This window comes from Mercenaria mercenaria, chromosome 1 (assembly GCF_021730395.1).
Source record: "Mercenaria mercenaria strain notata chromosome 1, MADL_Memer_1, whole genome shotgun sequence".
Taxonomy (NCBI): Eukaryota; Metazoa; Mollusca; class Bivalvia; order Venerida; family Veneridae; genus Mercenaria; species Mercenaria mercenaria.
This window is the reverse complement of record NC_069361.1, coordinates 40,507,012-40,527,729: the sequence shown is the minus strand read 5'-3', so window position 1 is coordinate 40,527,729 and position 20,718 is coordinate 40,507,012. Positions and strand designations below refer to the sequence as shown.

Genomic DNA, 20,718 nt, shown 5'->3' with positions numbered 1-20,718 from the left:
TTTTAACAGCTTATAAAATATATGGTGCAAAGAAGTGTGGAAAATTATCTCCCGCTCAGTTTAGACTATTCTTTGTAATGTAACGTTATGTATAATTGCATGTTTAGCGCATAAGGATATAATAATAGTTATTATATTAATCTATTTTTTGTAACCGGTAGCTATAACTCGTCGCATGCTATGTATTTTATCACCTTATCAAAATGTAAACAATAAAGTTTGTTACATGTCAACGAGAGCGCAATGACATTAAGAATAATGAATACCCGATATATTTATGTTTTTCAGATTTCTGTGTTGGTAGTACTATGGACAAAATAGATGACGTAATACCTTGTGTTTGGGTAGGATATAACAGGTCGGGCATTGTTGAAATCAAAAATGGTTATCTAGTTATTGACAACATCCCGTATCGTAAAGTTTCAGAGCTTCGTGTATTAAGCGAAGGAATGTACGATTACAGTACAGCAAACGAAGATGATAATACATTCCGTATGGAAAGCGGCAGGACATTGTTCTTATTCATGCGTTTATGTAACAAAGCGGAGATGTGCATCGACAAATTTGTGAACTCTCTACTTATTACTGACGAAAATTCTGTATTGTTTAAGAGTGAATCTGGAAAGAGAAAGAGCTTTCAGTTGAAAGATATCCAGACTAGCAGAGTAAAAAGAAGCTACTCAGATTTAAGCATTGAAATGCCTAATGGTATATGTCGTTTTGAGTCGTTTCCTTGTAATACTACTACAAAGTATGTTATATAAGTAAGAACAAATTGAAATTTATATTTCACACAGTAATCATAGTACGTTTACACAGGTAATCTATCAAAGTCTATCTTTATAGGTTAATATGTGTGGTTTTCTGTTGAAGGCATGACAGATGGTCAAAGTATTTTATTCAATGAGCTGACTGAAGAAAATATGACAACACGCTACGATTCTGTGGCATCAACAACGTTTAAGCCATACATCGTCAATCCAGAGAATACTTTCAATAAATCGGAAAGGCTTCTACATAGACGGTATCATACTTTTATGCGTGGTTTATACATTAAGTTTACAAAGGCATGTGGAACACTTAGAAATAAGAAATGACGTGCAATTCTTTAACTGATATAATTTATTGTAATGTGTGACGTAAGTATAATACTTATAATTTAAACCTGGGCCGCTCACTAATGATAGATATTGATGATGATGATGATATATATATATATTTATAAATGAGTAACTCGATTGAAAGAAAAAACAACAACTAGCTGTAAGCATGTTTAATTGTTGTTCATTTTGACCTCTACATCTTAAGGATGACGTTTATTTCATGGTTTCTGATGAGTGTTCAAATTAGATTTATAATTATTCCATTGGTACTTGCGACACTTTAATATGCGGAATATTCCACATTTAAGAATTTTGTTTTAATCGGAACATGCAGTACTTGAAATTAGCAGTTATTAAATGCAATTGATCGTTGCAGATATTTGTAACAGTGAACATTTTGTGTTTCCATCTGCTGCACCTATTCGCCGATTGTTTTATATGTTCATGAATATATGTTTGCAGGATACATTCTTTTAAAGTGTCATTTACGCTAAGTCCTGTTGGCCAGGAATCTTTGCCTGCTCCATTAAAGCTTACATATCCGGAAACCAACGCCACTGACGGAAACGTCAATACAATAACAATGGTTATTCATTGGAACTCTGGTAATGTTTTTTATTTCAACAGGATTTATGAACTGATTTTTGTTTGTCTATTTAAAAAGAATGTAGAATGAACATGTTTAAGATTAATTTATTTATGTTGTAGACATGCAACAATGGCAGATAACGAATAAAACTTGCAAATGGAACAATGATACGAAAATGGATGACACAACGGAGGGCTTCTCTTCTATCTTGGTACAAATATTTTTGAAAACATTAATGAATAAAAACAATTACTAAACTTTCTCTCCCCCATCCGTCAATGAAAAAGGCGTAGTGGTTCTCTATGTCGTTATCATTCTCTAATAATTTAGCAGTCAAAACCGTCACATAAATGTATGATATGTGTTGAATAAAACGACATACGTCTTTTGTATTTATATGATTAAGCTAGGTTGTCTGCATCCATATACTGTTTATCTTTTAGTTCATTAAGTTCGAACAAAATGTATTCTACATTATGATTATGTAGTGAAGTAAGTTGAATGGAATATTCCTGAAAGACTACTCATTTAGGTAGCATTATTTAACACAGGCATTGTTACAATAAACATTATCAGATGTTGCTTTTTGGACATTCATTTTGAACAATTTGTGTGTATGTAGTCTGTTTCCTGTGTCGTTTAACGCCGTTTATCAACATTATTTTAATTTCAGTTAACATGTCATTGACCAACATATGCCAGTATACACTCGTTTACAGAAGAGCTTACAACTTGCTCACATTGATAAGAGTTAGAGAACGAAATAAAATAGGACCAAATCGTTCTTATATACTTCCATACTCAATGTTTTACCTGAATGAAGATTTCTGTTTTGCTATAAATTTAAAGCAGCTCTATAAAAATATTTGACTTAATTATATTTATTTTCGTCTTCAGATTTGTAACACACGTTTGTCAGCTGACAGCATGACGGAGAATCAAACGTATTTTGGCATGGAGACCCAGTTTGCACTATCTACAGTTGCAGCTAAAATTGTTAACAATCCACCAGTTTTCATTTCAACCACTATTAAAATAGATGAAGATTCAGGTTTTTATTTGTTATTGTTTGCTATGTAAGCATAATACTGAACGACGTCATACATACGTTATAGTTACTTCTAATATTATATTTGTTAAATTCTGAACTAATTAAGATTTCAATAAGAAATGAAATATTTGTCATTCTCAGATTGTATGTGAAATTATGTAGATCTACACTTGCAACTATTTATTGACATAAAGTGATTTTCATGTACTCGGGTGTGGTAAGGTCGCTGGCTTCCAGTCACATGCCTCGCTGAGAGCGTACTAACACCTCGAAGTATGGAATTGTTTCATGTGGCTCACGAAAGGCTGATGGATCTATTCAGGTGTTTGTGATAATGCGCGTTAAATATAAGTTATTTTGGTCTTCCTTTACGTATGGAAGGTCAGATAGGCACCGTATAGCCTTGTTCTGCAAAGTTAAAATTCAAAAGATAACATATATATTACTACGTCTACTTACAATAAATAAGTATACGTCATTTTGAACAGTTGAAAATATATACTTTAAAATTAAACTTTTGTTTCAGAGGACACACAGTTTCAACTTATGGCAACGGACTTGGAAAATGACCCGTTTACTTTCAGTCTTTTTAACGAAAACATCATGTATCCGTTCGGAAATATATCAATGACTAGTAGCGGGATGTAAGTGTACATAAATGGTTCATTCTTCCTTAACTGTTATTTTTAGTGATTGTAATGGTAAATCCTTTTTGGTTATTATGAAATCTTCCTCTGGAGTATTTACATCCATCTTCATTATGTGTTTGTATAGTATCGCATACATTAAAGTAGTTCTGCACGTTAAATTAACCAAAAGTGATGGAGTAATGTCACTTATCCGGAAAACTTAGAATAATGCCAGGTGACCGTTGTACGTCTGGCATAATTTTTGCCGGGACTTTATTATATTCCATGTATTGAATGTTAAACAGCCAGGCTTGCTGTTTTTTCTTAAGGTTGATTTTTAACAAGAGATAGGTTTTTATGTAAAACAATTCATAATAATAATACAAAATAAGCGGCAATGTAAATACTCCACTTGATATTTGGCGAATTGTGAAAAATTGAGCACACGGATCTTTACAATTGTTTTGACTGTATGATTTCAATAAGGTACATCTACAATTATGAAACGTTTCATTAAAATCTACACTGTGGAAATTTTCTATACGCGAAAATGTCATCAAAAGTGCAATTTTCCCACAGAAGTTCATTTTTGAAAATAACCTGAGAACATATATTTTCAAATTGATCGTACTAACAAAAAATCAAGCATACGACACTCTTTTTCTATTGACTAAATAAAGCTGTACTTCTGCTTTGATAAAGTCTGGTTTTATAACATTCTATTTTGATGAACAATATCTGTTTCAAACGTGTAAAACTACCTTTTAGTTAATATGTTTGACTAAGAAATGCACTGTGGCTATATGACACAAAATATCAAGTGGGGAAACCGAAATAATACCGGATTCATGGGAATATGTATGCAGTACATGCAAATAGCTTTATCTAACGACATGCAATTGAACTGTTAATGTTAGCTTGTAAAAGGTCAGTCACATGTAATCAAAAGTTTATGACAGTTTTCATTCATCATATAATTTGTTTAGAATTGATGAAAGACACAAAATGCCCCGTCACATAGTGTTTGATCCCTAATATCACTGTTTGTTTTTTTTTTTATTATTTTATGAAATTATCTACCTTTAATATGTACCTTTTCAAAACCCGGAGTAAATCTTTTCATTTAAATAAAAACATTTAGATAATCATTTACGTTTGACAGATATTGAGATATTCCAGCAACCTGAATAAAGATACAAGAAGTATAGGTTCAAACCATTCATTTATTTTCTTCCCATCTTGGTTGCGCAAACAAGATAGGTAAAGGGAGGTTATTATAAGTTTAAAAGCTTACATTTCTAATAAATTTCGGCTTGACTTATTTAATGAAATTTTTCAGCGCAAATCTTTGACAAATAAATGTATGAAACAGTAATCCTTAATATATTCATAATATTCCTTTATCAAAATTTTACTAACGATAATTTTAAATTAATTCTGTCTATGTTGAGTAAAACGTAGGCCAGTGAACTTTGAAAATACTTTCAGTGAAACTCTTAAATATGTTAAGCACACAGTGAACACGAATAAGCGTTTCTGTTAATTTGCTACTGTTACATTACTTGGCCAAAATCTGATTAACCCCATTTAAGGTGTTTTGATTTTGAATTTTTTATCAGGCTGTTATTTCGGCATTTCGCAAATGTGGCGCATTCGAGCAATAATATCCGTAACAGAATCCTATTCGGGGAAAATGTAATCGGACAGAAATGACAGATTGCCATAACAGCTTCACTATCTAGACTCTTTCAGTGTCTAACAAATATTTCACTACTATTACGCATCACTATTTTGAAAACAAATGGTGTTATTGGCTGTTTGCAGCAAGCGTGCAAAGTTTACTACGTACGACATATCTGTACATAATATTAGATTGACTCTGCTACAAAATACATACATTTATGACATGTACCACATGTATGTACTAACATGTTTTTAAAATGTGATAATAATTAGAATTTAATTGTTTTAAATAGTTGCACTAATATAAAAAGAAAATCAAATCATATTTATTTAAATAATGTCTTTTCAGCATAATTTCGAGCCTACACATCACATACATGTTGTTTTGCAGAGCGAAGTAGTATCTTGTTTAATTAACAAAAAAATACACCACAACAAGAAATATTTGCATCACCAACTCTTGAATGAATCCTTACCCTTAACAATAAAAAAACAAATTTACGAGTACCAAGTCCGCGAGTACATAGATCTAGATCAAACAAACCAGTGTCACATAGTCTGGGATCCCTACCAAATGAAATTAAATTTTGTCTCACATAATGACCGATTAACAGTTAAGTAGTGCGTCTTGATCGAGACCTCTTGAATTCAAGAAAATATTGGTGTGTAAATATCGCTGTTTGGACATGCGCAGTGCAATAGTATATCTGCTACCTTAATATTATTATGAAACGTTATCTTGTTATAGTTTGACGGTTTCATTGTGCCAAGACTGCTATGGAACATCCACGATTGAGTTTTACCTTGAGGATAAGCCTACATTCGAAGAAATATTACCAGCTCGCGCGAAGTATTCCTTATATATTGACGTTATTGCTGTCAATGACCCTCCTAGTATAAATGTGCTATCACCAAACGGTAGGAGCATGTTACCGGATGATCCTACGGAAATCATTTTCGTAAGTAACATTTTATCTATTCCTCAGTCAACAGAACGATTGTGTAAGTTATAATTTTGCAACAAGATTTACCGTGTGCATGGTACCAAAATGAATGTATTGTTGTGTTTGCATCTTATTAATTCTTCTTTTATTAAATTATGTAACTTTTGAAGCGATAGTAAAGTACTTACTAGCTTAAGAAACATAATAAGGAAACAAATAACTAACAGAGATTTTTTGGTAAACTACAATTAAGACACGTGGTATGTAAACAAGTTTTCGCCAACGAATATACCTTTTCTCAAGATACACTGTCCATCACACCACAGTACTTAGTGCACTCATGAAAGGCAAACATGTAACATCCATTTATGGCACGTTTCCTTCGTGCAGCTTCTTTGAATATACATTTGATATACATTTATCATTATTCATCATTATTCGTTATATCTGATCAAATATACTAATTTATTTTGTGATACTCGACGCTTGACTTTTGTCACATGTATAAGTGGAACTCGTGTAATATTTTATGTACATATAGAATCCATACCTTGCAACTACATAATTTGAAATTTGTTATCGAATGTAATATCGTTTAAACCTGTGAACTACAGTTTTATCAAACGTATACACCCAAACATTTTTATAATTGAACATCTATGTTAATTTATTAGTTGTTGATACTTGTACGGATATCGACGATCGTATTTCTGTATCCGAAATAAATTTATCTAAACTATACTGCCAGCTCCACATGCACATGTGACAAATGTCATGCATCGAGAATTACAAAAAAAAGGTTTTCGACTTTGTTGATTTTATGTAATGATTACTGCCATTTTCGAATACATACACTAAATTTTATACAAAATTTTTATTGTGTTACTTTTATAGATATTTAGAGAACAAGACGGTCAACCTATATCCGAAATAGCTGCAGCTGTGATATCTTACGACATTGATGGACCTCAGACCCTAACCTTGATATCACATACAAGTAACACATCAAACTCATTCCTTGTGCAAGATGTCAGTTATGGCGAAATGATGAATAAACTGTCATGTAAACATGAAAAGGTATTTATGCGTTCCATGACATTTATCCTAATTCTTTTAAGGGTTTGTAAAATTACATCAGTTTTGTAACAAATTATGCCTTTGAGAAATAGGGACACTTAAGCAGTGATACGAGGTCAGTTTTATCAGGTCCTTGCTTGTTACACCGTTTGTTTTGTTTCCTACAGTTTAACACTTATGCGCAACAGTAAAGTATCAGTCATATAATGACGTTCTTTTGGAAAACAATTACATTGATGTTTAAAATGTAAAAGCTTGCATTAAATATTCATTAATGTTTGTAAAGCATTTTTGAAATATATATTCAAAAGGTTATAGTGTGCAATTTCATGAGCATCACAGGTATGACTTTTCTTTATGAATAAGGTAAATCTATTTTCAGTTGTTATTTTGGAAAAAATTAATTTTACAATATGTTGCAGTGCTTGATTCCGGAACACCTTGTAGACAACCCAACAAGCATAGAATGGAAAGGCGTTTTAATCAACTATTCCAAAGAAAATACTTCTTTTGTTGGCTTAGAAACAGTTAAACCTGTTGCACAGGATGAGACTGGGACATTTTCTGATGTTGTTACTATCACACTTGTAGTAATGGAAAATAAATGCCAACACGGAATATGCAAGAGTAGGTTCAATTTTTAAAGACCTGTTTAAAGGCAGCGTACTTTCCGATGCACTTCCTAATTAGTAACTTTACATAATATGAACTGTCACAGTACAGGATCAATTTTAATTTTCGAGAGGACAAAAAGGAATTGTTTATTTACGTTAACTGTTATCAATGATGCCAATTCTTAATATACTTAACACAGCATTTTAATTTCGAGCTGCAGTTATGACAATCATCTTTTCCTTTTTAGGTTTAAATCCTCTTGAATATTCTTGCAATGATACAAGAAGGGCAGAAAGCTTTGACTTATACTATACCTGTGAGTGTCCAGAATCTTGGAAAGGGTCTTACTGTGAGCATGATGTGGACGAATGTGCACTAGGATTCTGTGAAGCATGGAAAGTCTGTCAGAATACATTAGGAGGTTATGAGTGCTATTGCAAAACTACTGACATTATCTGTAAACTTTCACTGGATGTGTGGGAGTTTTCAGTCATTGTTACAGTTGTAATCCTTGTCCTCATTGTTGTTTTGGCAGTGTTCATTGTTCGGAAGCTGAAGTGAGTATTCAAACAGACAAACTTTTGTGTGGCTTACTCAAAAACTTAGTTTGCTAGTTTAATAATACCGGACAAATTACTTCAGTCGTCTTTTTAAAATTTTATAGATATTAGCTGACTAATTAATTTAATGACTTTCTTTTGTTTAATAATAATTATGTAAACATTTCCTTTAAGCGTTGTCTAAAATATGTGTAAGGATAGTTTCATAGAAGGAATATCAGTTACCAAGTAAGAAATGTGCTTACCGAGATCTTTAGAAATATAAGATACTTTAATGCCAAAAAGCTATACACTGTTGTCTTTTCTCCAAGAAATATATTTTGCAATGTTTTGTCAATAAAATTTTGATAACTAAATTATTATTTATATTATATTATTAACTAAATTATTATTTCATTTTTAGATCACAGAAGAAGGTAGCACCGTTTCCTTTGGTATGTATAAGCTACAGATATATTGCTTGAAACTAAATTAGAAAATGACATAACAACATTTAAAGTTATATGGATTTTTCCGTATGGATAATTTTAAGTTCAAATAAACACAAATAATCAAATATCATGTTTACAAAACCACTGATTTCATGCAATTCTTGTACCAAATCTCTGTTTTTACTTATGGGTAATTGCATGAGTTATAGAAGGAACATGATTCTTGTTAGTTATGTCAAGAAAGATCGTCATTGATAAACATTGTTCGTTTTTATTTTTTTATATAAAAAACTTCTATACTTCTAGCATGTTTATGACATTTTGTTACAACTGTTTTTAGTTTGGTTTTTGTTCCGTGTTAACGGTCACACGACATAATTTAAGTCATATGGCGGAGTTTCCTACTTTAATTGTGGAGGGAGACATCATGTGCCCCACCGTACATTATGTCATCAGGTGGCCACGGGTAGAACTACCGACCTTCCGTAAGCCAGCTGGATGGCGTCCTCAAATGAAGATTTCAACGCCCCAATTGCGAGGTTGGCATGCCCTAAAAGCGTTTAAATCCCAAGTTTCCTTTATATAGGTTACTGACCGTTCCAAGGCGGTGGCCCTATTTTCAACCAGTTTTCTGTCTGTTGCGTATGTTGTTTTGTTTGTTGTAAGCGTTTTTTCCTCCTCCTCACTCCCCCTATCGCCCCTCCCCCCTCCTTTCCCCTTGCATTTGCTCTCCTTTTAGCACCCCTTCCCCCTTTACTTTGAGTTAGTTTTCGTGACTGCCTTTTGTTTTGGCTGCCGGAATCCTAAGGCGGTACACGATTGTTTTTTCCTGCTTATAGGGTTTGTGTGCTTGTGAGTCTAAAGCGCTGCCCTACTGTGTTTTTTGTATCTTACTTGTCTGTTTTTTATGTTAGTTAGTTGGGTGTGGTTGTGTGTTTATCTTTGGTACATGAATGTCTGCGCTATTGTGGTTTACGTTGAAGTGTAACTGTGATTAACGAACGTGGCATTCCCTTTGTATATTCATCCTTGTTCTACTTTCCCCTGCAACTTCCCCCCCCCCCTCTTTAATATATAATACCCAACATGATTATCTTGAATACATAATACTCATTTTGTGCAGTTAGCCACTGTCTTATTGCAGTAACATGTTTTAAAATGATCAACCGATTCTTCTATAACAGGATACTGGAAAAGAAAGTACTTTACCGACAGTCCCCGTGGTTACTGAAAATATCAGTGTCGATGTACACAAAGTAAGTACAGTTTTGAAAACTAATTATATCCTCGTAAATGGCTTGTCGTATTTCGACTTTACCCTTGGAAGGTCGAGATGTTACCGCACGAAATTGTTCGGTATTAAGTATAATATCAAGCAACCTACTAAACGATTTTATTGTTGAATGTTAGTGGGAAATGACTAAACTACATTATTGAATGTTTACTATTGTTCATTCTTTATATACAAAACATTAAAGTTATCTATTGAAGGCCGAGGAGGATTCAGAAGACGTCCTCAAATGAAGATTTCAACGCCCCAATTGCGAGGTTGGCATGCCCTAAAAGCGTTTAAATCCCAAGTTTCCTTTATATAGGTTATTGAACGTTCCAAGGCGGTGGCCCTATTTTCAACCAGTTTTCTGTCTGTTGCGTATGTTGTTTTGTTTGTTGTAAGCGTTTTTTCCTCCTCCTCACTCCCCCTATCGCCCCTCCCCCTCCTTTCCACTTGCATTTGCTCTCCTTTTAGCATCCCTTCCCCCTTTACTTTGAGTTAGTTTCCGTGACTGCCTTTTGTTTTGGCTGCCGGAATCCTAAGGCGGTACACGATTGTTTTTTCCTGCTTATAGGGTTTGTGTGCTTGTGAGTCTAAAGCGCTGCCCTACTGTGTTTTTTGTATCTTACTTGTCTGTTTTTCATGTTAGTTAGTTGGGTGTGGTTGTGTGTTTATCTTTGGTACATGAATGTCTGCGCTATTGTGGTTTACGTTGAAGTGTAACTGTGATTAACGAACGTGGCATTCCCTTTGTATATTCATCCTTGTTCTACTTTCCCCTGCAACTTCCCCCCCCCCTTTCTTTAATATATAATATCTAACATGATTATCTTGAATACATAATACTCATTCTGTGCAGTTAGCCACTGTCTTATTGCAGTAACATGTTTTAAAATGATCAACCGATTCTTCTATAACAGGATACTGGAAAAGAAAGTACTTTACCGACAGTCCCCGTGGTTACCGAAAATATCAGTGTCGATGTACACAAAGTAAGTACAGTTTTGAAAACTAATTATATCCTCGTAAATGGCTTGTCGTATTTCGACTTTACCCTTGGAAGGTCGAGATGCTACCGCACGAAATTGTTCGGTATTAAGTATAATATCAAGCAACCTACTAAACGATTTTATTGTTGAATGTTAGTGGGAAATGACTAAACAATTACATTATTGAATGTTTACTATTGTTCATTCTTTAGATACAAAACATTAAAGTTATCTATTGAAGGCCGAGGAGGATTCAGAAGACGATGATTTTGTACATCCAGCACCAAGATTTAATAGGTCTCAACTTGCAGCCGAAATTGAACAGAGAAAACACGAATTAGAGGTATTAACTTTGGTATTTTGTTAGCATTTTGTGTTAGCTGTGGAATTTATTCAACAGTTTATTTAGGCTTTTCTTATTCAGCATCTATTATTGATGTATCAATAAAAATAGACTTTTTTATATACCTATATAAATTCTATTACAATACGACTTGTATTTCACAAGAAATACGAACAGGAAAAAATCCGTATTGTACCTTTTGAAGTGTATGTTGACGTATTATTTTCTTTGAATATGCTTGACCTGACAGAATTCTATAAACAGGCACAAAAACTACACACAGCCGATAAACATTGAAGCTTTCGTTCGATAACAAAACAACACACACATAGGTTTATAAAGAAAAGGGTCAGGCAAAATCCTGTCGAATGCAGTATCTTATACCAAGCTTCTATTATAATAACCCTATTGAATCTAATAATCTTAATTATGTGGTGTTGTAGCTGATTACAAACATTGGTGAATACCCAATTAATATCCAGAACACATTTATTACAACCGCACTGGCGTAATTCAAATTAATCAGTTCTAAAGTCAGTTTAACCACTGCTGCACGGTATTCAATTTTTTATGTATATTTTTAATTTTGCTCTGTTTACCTGTTGTTGGGTTTATATTCACGCTGACGCAGTTAAGTTCATATGGCGAGTTTCTAGCATCCGAGAGTGCAGGATCACAGCAGATGCGCCTCCGGGTTTCGTTTCGGGCATGGTCAGGCCGACCTTCCGTATGCCAGCAGAACGGTCTCAGATCATAACACATTCTACATTCCAAGCGGGGTTTTGGACCCACGTTGGTTGGTCAGGAACTCGAATGCAGCGACATTAATAACTCTGACATGGATCAACATTTTTGCACAATAATCCATGCATAGCTTACGTTGTACATTTTAACAGTGCCATTAGTTGTACTGGAAGCAAAGCTATGTAACTAGGGTTTAGTTATTATGCAATAGTCTTTTCATATCACAAATATCATACATTCATGAATATTTAAAAGATGTTAAACTGGAGAAATGCCGTTTTTTCATTTCAGAATAGGTATGACATTTCAGAGGAGGACTTGAATAACCATCCATCGCCGCACCTGATTACGAAATTCCGCAAACGAGCCGTCGTACCGGTAAGTTTAAGTTACTCAACGCATCGAATCATATTGATTTAAAATCAACTATTTCTGAATCATATAACGATTACTAAACGCTATATCACATATCATAGAGTGAATATGTTCAGTAATTAAAAGTGCTTTTAATATTTTAGTATTCTTTTTCTTAAAGGACCATACACCATGGAAATATCGTTCTGAATTCAAGCTTTTCTCGGGCACTGCCAGAATGGATAAACGAAAAGTTGAGGAAAGAGCAGAAGAAACAAGGGTAGTGTATTGATTAATTAAAGTTTCAAAAAAAAAAATTGCTTACGTTATAGTGCCTCAAAGTCTTATTGTTATGCACTTTTGTCAAATAATCCTCACAATCTCATAATACATTTTTTACAATAGAGTTCAATAGTAAAATAAATAACTATATTGTCATCGCGAATCTTTACTTAGCAATATCAGCTATGTTAAGGACAAAAACTTCAGTAAGTACTTTTATATACCGCAGTTTTGATTATTTAAGTGTGACCACGAGTACAATAGGAACAAACCCGTAAATGAACAGGCAGACATTGAAAACACAAAAGACATTGAAGCCAATATTCATGTTTTTCCAGAGGTAAACAAATCTTAATGTATTACTGTAAATGGTGTTTAGTATGCCGTAGTGTATGCTCGCGAGCGTGTGTGTGTGTGTGTGATAACATAACTATCGTTCGTGAGACTACACGTTCCTTTTTCTTTGGGACAGTCTTCTTAAACTCAATACAAATTAAATAGTATGTGCAAAAAGAAGAAGATATCGATTGAAGCCTCGGAGTTTACTAACATATACAGTGTTTGTTTCACTATGCATCGTTAAATACATGATCAATAACTATATGGTGAATAGAATTGAAACTAATACCAAAGTAATATTTTATGACTTAAATATCTTGATTATATGATAATAACATATGTCTGTATCTTCAAATGTTTAATAGTAGTCACTCTGTAAAGCATGTACATGATTTTATACCGCTTTTCCTTTCAGATTTCAATTTAGAAGAGTCAGTGCTGAGGAAAAATGTCAACAAAGTCATTAATGAAAATATTAACTATATAATTTAATAAAGAAATGTTCAGAAATAGTGATGATAGTTATACAAATGTAGCATATTTCTGTATTATTCATTTCACGGTATAAGTTTATTTCTTACTGTCATAAACAATTCTATCAGAAATTTCGAACATTTCCGGAACGATCTTCGTATTCATGGAAAGTGATTTAGGTGCCATCTAAAACAATAAAAAATGAATAGCGAAGTAAATAATATCTCTCTCATCTAAAAGTTAAGCTATTATTTACCGCAAGACGCCTATGGTCATTTTTAATTATTTAATACGAATGTATCTGCGAGCATAAGACATTTAAGAATAAAGAATGATAAGTTGCTTCTCTCAAGAAATAGACGATGGGTGAATAAAACACAACTCTGTCGAAAGTATCATGAATTGTGGGTTGAACACACTAAGTGCTCGAATTGCTTTGTGAATATTGTGAAATGGTACTTTGAAAAGAGGGACGGATATCATCAATGTGTATGAGGCATTGTTCTTGTTTTCGGTGGCTTTAAATGTAAATAATGATCTTCCATAATTATAACAGACATAATAAACAGAAAATTCATGTTTTTATCACTATTATACGCTTGACTTCAATATTAACGTTTAGAGAAATAAAAAATCATACAACAGTGATAACTTTGTATATGTATTATATTTTATTTGTGTAAGCTTAGCTTATTGCAGACTGTGCGATGTAAAAACTGAGCTTTTAAAAACTACTTTCAGTTAACCATATCTTCATACTTTGTATGAAAGTTTTAAGTGTTGCCTACATATTATAAACAATAAATGTTAGTCTTATTTTACATCCCATTAGGCACTTGCATCATTTTGCTTTACAAACAGTTCATACTAGTATCATGATTGTGGTGTATTTCTTCAATTTCCTTTAGGCTAGTCATTTATAATTTCCCATTCGCATTGCATGAATATTTGAGAATGTAAACATATATTACAAAATGTATTACAATATATCGTCATTTATTTCAAAAAGACTAAACTATGAATGTAGATTGCGTCAGTATGTATACATTATATAAATATTGAGTTTTCTAAATTACTTTATATTATTCACTGCTGTGCATAGTCAGTTTAACTTGCTGCTCGCATAATATGCAAACATGTATTTTTATCCATTAGATCGTACTCCTTTACGTATTATATAAACTGGTTTACATATTTTGAGTTTGATGTTTTTTGTTTGTTTGTTTTCTTTCACCATAAGTCCATAACTAGGCTACGAAGTCAATTAAAGAGTATTAAAAAAGGTTTCCAGTGATGTAAACTTTTGTATATCCTTAAAGTCAATATTAATATTATCTTTGTAGAAAGTTTGATGTAATGCTCGCATACTCTACTATAGCAAACAATATGATACATTTATTTAGTATCTTTAATTTCAGGAGACAGTGGCATTGTACTGTTATACGTATAAATGATTTCATATCATGACTTAGATATCTGCATGCTGTTTTTCTACTATTAAAGCACAAAGTAAATTTAACGCATAACATTGTTTTATTTATTTCTCCGAACCTTGTGTTCTGTCGTTTCAACGCATTGTGCAGATCGGCACCATTTTCAATATAAAAACTTGACGCTAAAGAGATATGTTAGGCTTCAATTGATCCAGAGTATCCATTACTGAGTTGTTCTTAGCACGTTTCTGACGTAACGACTTCACACGATTGAGCGATATATGACAATTTTCCACAATTTTTATGCCTATTTTATCTTGGAAATGTCATTCATATATATATACATATTAATAGCCAAAATGAGTGTTTAAATATACGCAATGACAATTTTAATGTGAAATAAACTATGTATATTTTCATTAATGACATAACGTAGACTTATTATTTGGCGCCATGCATGTGCCGATAAAGAGTGCTACTGTTTCATTTCAAAGAAATTTCAGAAATTTCAGAATCGAAATGGTATTATAAAGTTGATTTACCATATTTGGTGCTTCCTTATTTCGTTCACTTGTTTACATGAAATACATGTTAGAATCGGAATAAAATAAAGCAGAACCATCTTTTATTTTCTTTAAACACTTTGTCGTGTTCAAATATATTTAAAAGAGAGTCACAAGTTATAAAAAATGATATTGCGATGCATATTGTTATGACACTTTTACAAATAAAACGTTTCTACGTTTTACAATATTAAATAAAAGAAACCATTATCTATCTCAAATGGAAATGATTCATATCCAAGGATCAATTCTCTCTACCAAGAAAATTACGTGTGGTTATTCAAATTAAAGTAAACACGATATTAGATGTCAAGGCATTGCTGTCTGCGTTAAAGTAATTTTGATAAATAATGTTTACGTTACACATTTTATCTGCTTTACGGTTGAAATATGTAATAAGACTTTTTTTATCAAATGCATGTTTTTTTTAATTTTAACCTACGTTGAATAATGTGTAAGGAGTATTGAATAATAAATATTATACCGTCTTGACATGTATTATTTGTTTTAGTCACCAACCTAATACTTTATGGCAATTCAAATTAAAGTATTCATAATATATAAAGCTGCTTGGTTACACTTAGTTAAACGAGTACTAGATAAAAATGCGTTTGATTAAATGAATAATTGTACATTCCTTTTCTATTTTAATTTTATTTAGATGTTGTACGAGTATGTTGGTGACTATGAAATCATGAGAGTTGATACTGTATTAACATCTTGCGTTATATTTATTGTCTTGCATATTCTAGTATGCATGCATGTTATTAAAACTAAAATATTTTGGAGTATATGAAGTATTTTTATCCGTTTGTAATATTGTAAATAAAAATACGAGAGTGATTCAGTGTATTCGAGGCAGTATCTATTTTGCAATTATCTACTGCATGTGTTGATTTTAAGAGAAGGCCATTGCAATCTTTCCCATATAAAGTGTTCTCGCCAAAAGCGGTGGAAAGACGTACCAATGAAATATTCAACATGGAAAATAAATCAATAATTACAGCTGAAGAATACCATGACAAAGAAAGGGACAAATGTGACGTCTGAGGATAATTTATTACAGCAATTTATTATAGAAATTTATTTAAAATGTACATAATTAATCCAGGACTGATCTCAACAGAATGTTGTAAATGTAGATTTAAATGGGGGAAAAAGCATTTGCAGTCTCAACATAAGGCAATAGACATAATTAATATACAGGGATATACTGTAACAAGAAGTATGTTTAAAAAAGATACACGGCCGCATTAGTCAAACGAAACCTGCATGCATTTTGCACTTTAAAGCGAAACAAAATTTAGTTTTTAAAGTAAAAGTTTCATGTTTTTTTATGTAAAACGTATCTTACAGAACACGTACGAAATGACCATATTTGAAATCGTCAAGGGATACGAAATGACAAAAATGGGGACGAGTTGACTTGGGGACTAGTTGACTAAGGGACGAGTTGACTGTAAATCACTCCGTATCAGAGTGGCAGAGTTTAACTCCGCCGCAGGGGATTCAGGTTTATGACGTTTCACAAGCTATTTCCACAGGAGTCTTGCAACGGAATATACTGTCTAACAATACAGCTCAGAGCACCTGCACACCCTTTAAGAAAATATTATCTATTCCATTCGGAAACCAGTGGAATCTTTCATCCAGCAATCAAAATGTACAGTTTTAATCAGCTGTTAAATATAAACAGAAAGTAAAAATGAAATCAATACCGGCCTGCGACCGGAAAAAAACGAATTACAAATCTGTTTATACATAGTGCGTATTCTTGTAATGGTTATCTCTCTTAGACGGCCATACGTTACGGTTAGACTGAGAGTATCAAAGTAGTATCACACATTTAATTACTTTGAATACTTACATGAAGCCGTCCGATCATTGTTTTTGTTATTTCAACTATAATTATCAGTACATGATGTAAGCATATGATTTTTTAGCTACTTGGTATTAATGAAACGACGTTGGTAAAGGTTTTTGTAATCTTTATTCAAATATACATATAACTTCATTTACACCCAACCACGTGTGTAGAAAAACAGTGAATTATCAAACGCTATTTCCGTTATGTTTTTACTGGCCAAAAATGAAAATAAGTGTCAAAGTGAGAACGTCAGTTACATTAGATGTTTGGTATAAACGTTCGTCGCAATCTTACATTTAAGGAAATGTTAAGGCACTGACCTCCAGATTTTGGCTAAAAATGATCTTTCTTAAGCATTGAATTGGTCAAGTTATGAACATTAGAACATGCGTTTTTTAACTATTTTTAAAATACCAAATCAAGACAGAAAAAAAAAACATGCTCGGTTTCCCGTTTCTTTTTGGGAAAATTCAGTTTTCTGATCAACACTGAAATACTTTTCGAAAAAGCATATTATTTTTCACGACGATCAAATTATAAAGCTCTACATGTATCTGTTTAATGATCAAATATGATCATATTCATTGACCAATGCATATATCTTAGTTTGGATCGGGGCTGTATCGGTCACAAGCAAAAACGAGATACATTACGCCTCCTGCTTTTTGATTTATCATATTTCTGACATTAGAATTAAAGACTGATAAATATTTCCATTGTTTATTAATTGATTGATAATAAAACATTATGTTCTTTAAACGATTGCTTTCCTGTCTTATTCTTCAAAAGGCATTCTGAAGTCTGCAGAGAAATATGAACTTACTATTTTAGTCAAATCTACATGTAATAGATAATCTTTTCGACGTTTTTAAATTAATTTCTTGAAGTATGACTAATTCTATGGCAGACATTTGTTTGCTTCTGTTATCAATATTTTATAATCTCGGGTCAATTACCAATCTACTGCATAATTGGTGTTTATTTAGTATTTCAACAGTCAGTGTTTGAGCATGTTGTTTCCTGTTTCAATATGCTTATACTGAAAAAAAGTCGGCACCTTTGACAAAACGTCACAAAAGCCCTTAAGCGTAATTTTCATTGATTAATCGATTCATGTAACAATGCTGATACAAACACACCTGTAATGGGTCAGTTTCACTACATCGTATAGCGTTAACGGAAGGCCAACGTATAGAAAGTTATCCGGTGACGAAAAGCATCCCCCGCTGCTGCTCGGTGCTCTCGCGATCGGTGTATGGGTCGCATAAAACGGACAAAACACACAATGACCGCAAGATCAACGCACATATACAGGACGAACAACGTTCAGTTAACGGATATCACCGTACGTGTAACGGACTTGTCCCGCGTAAAACGTAAGCGCAATGCATGAGAAACTGACAAAACGTTCTTGTCAGATATCGTCCGTTGAACATACGTTACATCCGTTGCATGTTCGGCAGTAGTCCGGCCGTAAATCAGGTCCACCGGACAAGAACGGATGCGAACCGGACAAGTACAGAATGGAACGCACGAGTAACGAACAAAACGCATACCAGCGCATTGCTACCGTACATCTAACGGACATCTTTGTCCGGTGGTGTACGTTCCAAATTCCACAGGATGGAACGAACGTCGCCGGACAAAGAGCGCAGGCGCCCATGAGAAACGGAAAAGAAACGCATGCGAACGGACACGAACGGATTGAAAATTTTGTTTTACGTTGGACGTCCGTTAACGCTATACAGTGTAGTGTGACTGAGACTTTAGATACAAACTATTTAGAAAAAAAACGTATCGGAAAGGAAAGGCTTTTATTGTTATCAAGATCTATTCACAGTTTCATATTTACAGTATATTTTGCATTAAAAAAATAACAACAACAGCAGCAAAATTTACTCTAGCTTAATATAAGTATAACAATGACATTTGCTATATTACAAATTATAACGTAGAGATTAACATGTGATATAATGAGAAACTCTTTAAAACAATACAAGTTTTGTAAATCAGTTAAAGCTATAATATGAAACTGAAGAAGTACTTTTTTTTGAAAGTTTGTACACAAATACCAGCATTAAATATACAAACTAGTTTTCAATATCCTGTCTTATCATAGTATAAATTTAAGTTGTCATCTATATTTTAGATCTCAACAAAGAATCTAAATAAATGCTACACAATTCTGCAGAGTATAATTGATTTTGCATATCAATCAAGATCTTTCAATGCTTTTAACTTTTTGGAGCAGTGGAAAATAGCATAAAGGGATAAAGAGTTTATAAACACACATATATGTTTGTTTATATATTACGAAGGGCAAATAAATACAAACGCATGTGAGTAGATTTATAATAATTGCAGTATGAATAACTAAAAGTGTCATTAAACAGTTTGAGAATAAGTGATTTTAACCCAATTATCCCTTAAAAGGTCGTTTCCGTCCCCTTACATCTTATGACAAGAGGCAAAATCGCACAAATGACGAGACTTTTGCATGAGCACGTTGTCTTGCGTTAATTATCGATGGGGTTACATCCAATATTTCCTTTCACCTCCGGAAACAAAGCTGCAAAATCTGTCTTAAAGGGTATTTCTATTTCCGAATGTATGTCTTTTCCACGGAACGTTCAAGGCAATTCGAGCATCATTAAAGACGCTTCTTGAATAAGTGTCTGAAAAGCATGCTAATTTGACAATGTCTTGTTGTAAATTCTAGGCTTATAACGTTTTGTTTGCCTGATGTAGCAAGAATGTTTTGTCATTTGTCAAAAGCGGTTTACCCTACACAATTACAAATAGTGGAAATGTTCACACAGGATTACCATTTAAAGGATTTGTTTCAGTAATATATGAGTAAAATATAAATTATGTTAGCGAAAGTTCTGAAGAGAAAATACTTGCATACAAAAGCATTTTTCCACCTACTAGTAATATACACTTTCCCATGAGATTGTTTCTCTCAAGAACAACAATCCCTGAAAAAAGGGAATAAGATATTGTCAGCCTAACAGTAGCAGACTAATTATCTTAGCTACAGCATAACAGAATGATCTGAGATACCATGTTATATAAACAACACATTGTTTTACAAAATCGTCGAGTTTCAATTGAATGTCATATTATGTAATATTATGATTATTTTACTTACATTTAAAAGTATATATTAACATCCTTTCTTTAATACAATTAAACTCTGGAATCGAAGAGATATTAGAAAGTATGTAAAATACTTCAGTGTATTTAAGGGATAAAAATATACCAAAATGAAATACTTGTAGCCGTATCACACACCGTCTTTCGATGTGAAAATGTTTGTACGAATGCCAATCCAATAAAGACTGGACAGAACACATGAGCTGCAAAGGTGACCTT

At 32.9% G+C, this 20,718-nt stretch overlaps 1 protein-coding gene across 1 annotated transcript in view; it reads left to right on the top strand.

Annotated features, from left to right (window-relative positions):
* Positions 1–16,172, top strand: part of LOC123523216 (uncharacterized) — a 197,073-nt gene extending 180,901 nt beyond the window's left edge. Inside the window, 17 exon segments of the mRNA XM_053541968.1 lie at positions 289–708; positions 874–1,024; positions 1,566–1,770; positions 2,590–2,743; positions 3,270–3,387; positions 5,804–6,014; positions 6,894–7,076; positions 7,499–7,703; positions 7,939–8,248; positions 8,655–8,685; positions 9,867–9,938; positions 10,876–10,947; positions 11,186–11,287; positions 12,323–12,409; positions 12,567–12,665; positions 12,912–13,007; positions 13,422–16,172. Of these exon segments, the coding sequence (XP_053397943.1) occupies positions 289–708; positions 874–1,024; positions 1,566–1,770; positions 2,590–2,743; positions 3,270–3,387; positions 5,804–6,014; positions 6,894–7,076; positions 7,499–7,703; positions 7,939–8,248; positions 8,655–8,685; positions 9,867–9,938; positions 10,876–10,947; positions 11,186–11,287; positions 12,323–12,409; positions 12,567–12,665; positions 12,912–13,007; positions 13,422–13,433 (2,528 nt within the window). The 3' untranslated portion in view covers positions 13,434–16,172.
* The last annotated feature ends 4,546 nt before the right edge of the window (positions 16,173–20,718 follow it).